Source organism: Nansenia antarctica (assembly GCF_963989245.1).
Source record: "Nansenia antarctica genome assembly, chromosome: 6".
In the NCBI taxonomy this organism is placed as follows: domain Eukaryota; kingdom Metazoa; phylum Chordata; class Actinopteri; order Argentiniformes; family Microstomatidae; genus Nansenia; species Nansenia antarctica.
In genome coordinates, this window is record NC_137676.1 from 35,622,626 (window position 1) to 35,629,023 (window position 6,398).

The 6,398-nt window shown below is 44.2% G+C and overlaps 1 protein-coding gene across 1 annotated transcript in view; it reads left to right on the plus strand.

The window, feature by feature from the left end:
* Positions 1-520: 520 nt before the first annotated feature.
* The window catches only part of LOC308160461 (helicase ARIP4-like), a gene marked incomplete at both ends in the record, with an annotated part of 82,821 nt that continues 76,943 nt past the window's right edge, over positions 521-6,398 (plus strand). The window contains one exon of the mRNA XM_080534374.1: positions 521-541. Coding sequence (XP_080390500.1) covers positions 521-541 — 21 coding nt within the window. The remainder of the gene's footprint in view (positions 542-6,398) is intronic.

Genomic DNA, 6,398 nt, shown 5'->3' on the forward strand with positions numbered 1-6,398 from the left:
TACTTATTTTGGTCTCAATTTCCAACTACATTCAAATCTCAGATCCCAGCTCAGGTAGGAGGAGGGGAAGAGACAGACAGCTCCAAGCTAATTGTGTTGGAGAGTGGGGGGAGATTATATCCCAAGGGCATTTTTAAAAGAACTGACATTGCGTTAATATCGTACTTTGGTTGTATCGTTGTATGCATCCATCATGACGGAAAATAGTATGGTCCAGCAATGTCTACGTCTAAATATTGTAGACATGTACATTTAGGATTTTGATTGACTGTCTTATGTCAACCATAAAGACATGATGATAACCATAAGACAACGTTAAACCGTCTCATATACGGTATTTAAGATCATAGTGAACCAGTCAGATATTGTCACTGAGGTAATGTCTCATATCAAATGTCAACCAGAAGTCTAAACATGACATTTGCAAGACATGATGATAATAATAATGTTAAGGTGCCAGAGATGTCAGTTTTAATATGAGTACCCACTGTTCCTGTCACATATCAGAGGCTGAACCTAAATGCAGACGCTGGACACGCAGGTAAGTGAACAGCAAGACTTTAATTCTGACTGTTAACAGAAGGCAGGCTAGCGAGTAGTCAGACGGGCAGAGGTTGAGCTGGTAGGTGGGTAGTCACACAGGCAGGGGTCAGACAGGTAGGTGGGTAGTCACACAGGCAGGGGTCAGACAGGTAGGTGGGTAGTCACACAGGCAGGGGTCAGGCAGATATGTGGGTAGTAATACAGGCAGAGGTCGAGCAGGTAGGGGGGTAGGCACACACAGTGGCGTGCAGTCAGGTGAGGCAGGGTAGGCAGTGCCTCACCCAGGCATTTAAGAAAGAAAAAGAATATCAGTCTTTTTAAAATATTTTTTTATAATTTTTTTATCTCCAAAATATATATATTTTTTATTTATTTTACTCATTATTCTTAACTTTAATGTGTTCAAATGTTGTTAAAATAAAAATAAATGATGTAAAATGTGTTGTTTTTAAAAATATAATGCATGCCCTGGCACCAGGAGAGTTTGCTCCCAAAGCTAGCTGATTGCTGGCGAGAGGCTGAGGCAGTGCCTCTGTGCTATGCGAAGTGATAGACCAACAGTTTCGTAGGTTTGCGCATGCGTAGTCTGTTCTCACATTGTCTTCATTGATGGACGTTGAGGCACCGTGCAGGCTGCCTCTGACAGCATGATTGACAGTTTGCGTTTGGCTTGCCGTAGCGCCGCGGCATCCTCTGCTGTTCGCGCCGCGGTTCTACATTTCCCCAGCAGTAGCTCCATCAATCGTGGGAATTATGTCGAACTTTTACATTTGATGGCAGAAAAGGATGAGAAATTAGCCGCACATTTGCCTACGCATGTTACATTATGCTTAAGATAATGTATGCTATTGCGTGCCGGTTCAAATGCTGTAAATCCTGTGTTGTTGATGCAGGTGAATTTATATTGTCATTGAGCTGTTTTGCGTGCTGCTGTAAATCCTGTTGAGATGCAGGTGAATGTAGGCAATGCCATGCAGGCTGTTGCGCTACGCTATGTGTAGTTATGAGATAACAATACATGACATTTTTGACCAGCTATTTGCTAGTATAGTATATATGGGCTATGTGATTGACTTTATAGTATAGTATATTAGCCTACATTACATTACAGTCATTTAGCCGACGCTTTTATTCAAAGCGACTTACACTAATTGCATTTAACATAGGAGTGTACTGCTTTTTTAAGGCAAAATGAAGAATAGCAAACTAAAAATACAGTATAGCAATATAGCAATAGCATAGAGAAGAATAGCAAACTAACAATACAATAGGTGCTTAAGAGGGAGGATCCTGGTAGTAGGCCTACTTCTTGAAGAAGTGAGTTTTGCGGCAAAAGATATAAGGGCTATTGATTGCCTAATAGTATGCGCTATGCCATTTGAAGTCTGGCTGCTGCGTTACTCGTATGTTTTTTTTAAAAAATATCTCACTGCCTACCCAGCCAATGACCTCACTGCACGTTACTGGGCACACAGGCAGGGGTCAAGCTGGTAGGTGGGTAGTCATACAGGCAGGGGTCAAGCTGGAAGGCAGGTAGTCACACAGGCAGACAAGGAGAACAGGGGTAAGACAACATATAAGCAGGCAGGCAAACTGGGTGACTGAGCTGGAAGCGTGTCACATAGACAGACTGTCCAATGTCGACTAGCTGCAGGAGCAGGGTTTTTGTAGTGACGAGGTGATATCAGGATAGCAGACAGGTGTGCAGATAACTGCAGGTAGTGGTTACAGAGGCGGGGTCATGACAGTTACAATGTAACATGTTGTTCTGATTATATCCTAATAAACCTTGTATTAACATTGTGACAAGGGTTACCTTCAGACAACATTCTGTTGTAAGCATTGTGTCCTTATGCAAACATTCACACACACACACACACACACACACACACACACACACACACACACACCAAATCCAGTCCTCTGTACTCGGTCTCATGGCCTCCATTGACACATCCCACAATAGCAGAATAGTCAGAGAACTGCAGATGTCAAGTATCTGTGTTGTGCCTGAAGTCTGAGGTATAGAGGGAGAAGAGGAAGTCTGAGGTATAGAGGGAGAAGAGGAAGTCTGAGGTATAGAGGGAGAAGAGGAAGTCTGAGGTATAGAGGGTGAAGAGGAAGTCTGAGGTATAGAGGGAGAAGAGGAAGTCTGAGGTATAGAGGGAGAAGAGGAAGTCTGAGGTATAGAGGGTGAAGAGGAAGTCTGAGGTATAGAGGGAGAAGAGGAAGTCTGAGGTATAGAGGGAGAAGAGGAAGTCTGAGGTATAGAGGGTGAAGAGGAAGTCTGAGGTATAGAGGGAGAAGAGGAAGTCTGAGGTATAGAGGGAGAAGAGGAAGTCTGAGGTATAGAGGGTGAAGAGGAAGTCTGAGGTATAGAGGGAGAAGAGGAAGTCTGAGGTATAGAGGGAGAAGAGGAAGTCTGAGGTATAGAGGGAGAAGAGGAAGTCTGAGGTATAGAGGGAGAAGAGGAAGTTTGAGGTATAGAGGGAGAAGAGGAAGTCTGAGGTATAGAGGGAGAAGAGGAAGTCTGAGGTATAGAGGGAGAAGAGGAAGTCTGAGGTATAGAGGGAGAAGAGGAAGTCTGAGGTATAGAGGGAGAAGAGGAAGTCTGAGGTATAGAGGGTGAAGAGGAAGTCTGAGGTATAGAGGGAGAAGAGGAAGTCTGAGGTATAGAGGGAGAAGAGGAAGTCTGAGGTATAGAGGGAGAAGAGGAAGTCTGAGGTATAGAGGGAGAAGAGGAAGTCTGAGGTATAGAGGGAGAAGAGGAAGTCTGAGGTATAGAGGGTGAAGAGGAAGTCTGAGGTATAGAGGGAGAAGGGGAAGTCTGAGGTATAGAGGGAGAAGAGGAAGTCTGAGGTATAGAGGGAGTAGAGGAAGTCTGAGGTATAGAGGGTGAAGAGGAAGTCTGAGTTATAGAGGGTGAAGAGGAAGTCTGAGGTATAGAGGGTGAAGAGGAAGTCTGAGGTATAGAGGGTGAAGAGGGAGGGAGCCAGAACTGTCCCCTGGGGGGCGCCAGTGCTGCTCACCACCCAGTCCGACACACACACCCCTGCAGCTGTACACACTGTGGCCTGTTGGTCAGGTAGTTTGTAATCCAGGAAACAATGGGGGAGTCCACCTGCATCCTGCAGGGGGTCTAAGGATGTCTTCACCAGGGGCCTCGTGTGAGCTAGCACCAGTCTCTCCATGGTCTTTGTGATATGGGATTTCAAGGCTACGGGTCTATAGTCATTCAGAACACTGGGGTTTCTTTTCTTTGGTACCGGTACCAGACAAGAAGACCTGAAGGCTCTCTTCTTGTCGTTGAGGAGGGCCTTTAGGTCAGCTGTAATCCAAGGCCTGTTGGAGGGGATAGAGGAAAGTATCGCACCCTCCTTGTCAGAGATGCGACGTAAAAGACCATCAATATCCTCCCCATGTCACTCACAGAAAACTTCCCAGTCTGTTGTCTCAAAACAGTCTTGCAGAGCCTTATCAGCCTCCTGTGTCCATCTCCACACAGTCCTAGTGGTCACAGAGTGCTGCTGGATTAGAGGTTCATGAATGGGTTTGAGGTGGATTAGGGACTAGTCCACTTCAAGCCCTCTCGAGAGCTAGGTGAACTAGTTAGTATTCAAGATTGATCTACAGTATAGATGTTGCACTTTCCCACATAGTTGACAACTTCACTAGTCACTAAACTCGGGACAGATTGAGGTGTGCTGATATTGAAATGGTGTATTCTCTACTCCAACCCACCCTGGGTACGAACACTTTGCCCGGCTGCCCTCGAAAAGGCGGTACAGGACCATGGCCGCAAGGACAAACAGACTGAAGCACAGCTTCTACCCCAGGGCCATCCAGGCCCTGAACACAGCAAAGACCTAGGTTCTGGGCCCTGGACAGTCTGGACGGATTGATGGCAGCTGCTGGACTGAAAAAATCAGGTGTAGTGCTGAGGCACAAATATGTACATTTCAAGCCTGCAAACTGCGACACTTCAAATGAATGTGCAATAACACTATGTGCAATATGACAACCCTAGTCGTCTATCTGTACAGTATAGTATAGTGGATAGTGTACATAGCCTTTATTTATGTAAACCAGCTCCTTCCCTTCTTGTGTTTTCCCCCCTTTTTTTTCTTTCCTAGCACCAGGGGAGCCCCCCCTCCTACATTTCGTTGTTTGGTACCTGTACTATAGCAATGACAATAAAGACCATTCATTCATGAGAGAGCATGAGTATTGGTAAATCTCTGGTTCCTTTTCCCCCCCCTTTTTTTCCCGGGAGGAATATTTGAGGGGCTTAATTTGAACACTACAGTAGATGCCATCTCTTCTGTCACTTAATCCCACTGCGATAGGAGCAGCTGCTCCTTTGAGAACCAACTTAATTAATCAGCTCTCATACTGAATGATGACAACCATGGCCAATAGAGGTCACCAGAGAATGAGAAAATGAAACACAGTAGGTGACTTATTCAGTACTTTCTGGAGTAGGTCCTACATGATTCTTTCCATCTTTTGTGTTGATTTATTCTTGCGCTCGGGAAGTATTTGGCAACACAATTAAGTAAATCACCAGGTCTATAGCATATTCCACAAACTAATACATAAATCAATTAATCAATCAAGTGCCATTGACCGAAGAAGAGACTAATACATTCCATTGTCGCATTACATTTTGCAGTTGTAAAACCTCCCATAAATACAGAGATGGGAAAACAATAGGCCGATCATCTTCAGTCATATTTTGTATAAGCTTGATTTATACAGAAACCCAACCTCACATAATGACAAGCATCTCTTGATTATTGAAATTTTGTCAAAAATATTCGTCTACATAGTGGACTATGACAATTCACATACGTTATGCCAAATCCATCTAATTTTAAATGACTCCCGAGTCCCATGTTAGTATTATTTAATGTAACTGTATGCAAATAGGGTGTTATGCAAAGTCTCGATCTTGTGTCTCACTCAATGTGTTCCCCCTGTCGCTGAAATTCTAAAGATTTTTGGCAGCGCGTTTTCCGGAACTCTCGACGTGGTTTTGTAACCGTGTAGGGGACTCACAGCATCGAAGCGACTGGAGAAAGAAACTGATGAAAGAAACCACACAACCTGCATGTATCATAAATAAGATATTTAGATTATACTTTTTCCCCAGAGATTTCACGCAGTGAATGCGAGAGGTGAGAAGTTTTTTGCTCGTTTTACGTTTGCATGCACGTGTTTTATTGTGGTGCTTTTCGTTGTCAGCGCACACTAGTCGGTACCCCCGGTCACTCTGGACAATAGCGGCGACATCATCGCTTCTCTGCCGCCGTGCACTGTGACTGTCTGCATTGCCGGTGCAGTGTTCAATAGTTACGAAACGCGGTAGATCCATTGTTGCATTATACGGAATTCACCTCAATGACTTTTAGGTTATTTGACAACATGTGAGAGTAAGCCTGTGCAATGCATGGTTTATCAATGGAGTTGCTAAAGATGAGATGGGATATCGTCAAAAGTGAGGATCAAACACTTGACCTGGTGTAGCCTATAGTGTTAGAACAATGGGATGACACTGTAAAAGATTAATGAATAGTTATATGAATCGGCTAAATGAATACAGTCTTAAAGCTCGGAGTTGTGAAAGTGAGGGTCAGTGAGGGTTTCTTGATTTTAGCAGTTGATTTGTTGTTTCTGTGGCAGCGTCAAAATATGCAATTGACTTTATCTCTTCCACCTTGTATGAGGTGAAGCTAAGGGCCTACTAAAAACGCTCAGACATTTCCTTCATCAAGGTTTTTGTGTCACTCTCTACCACGAGTTTAGACAGGGATTGGGACTCTAGTCTTCAGTTATAGAACTTAAACGGTGTCCCA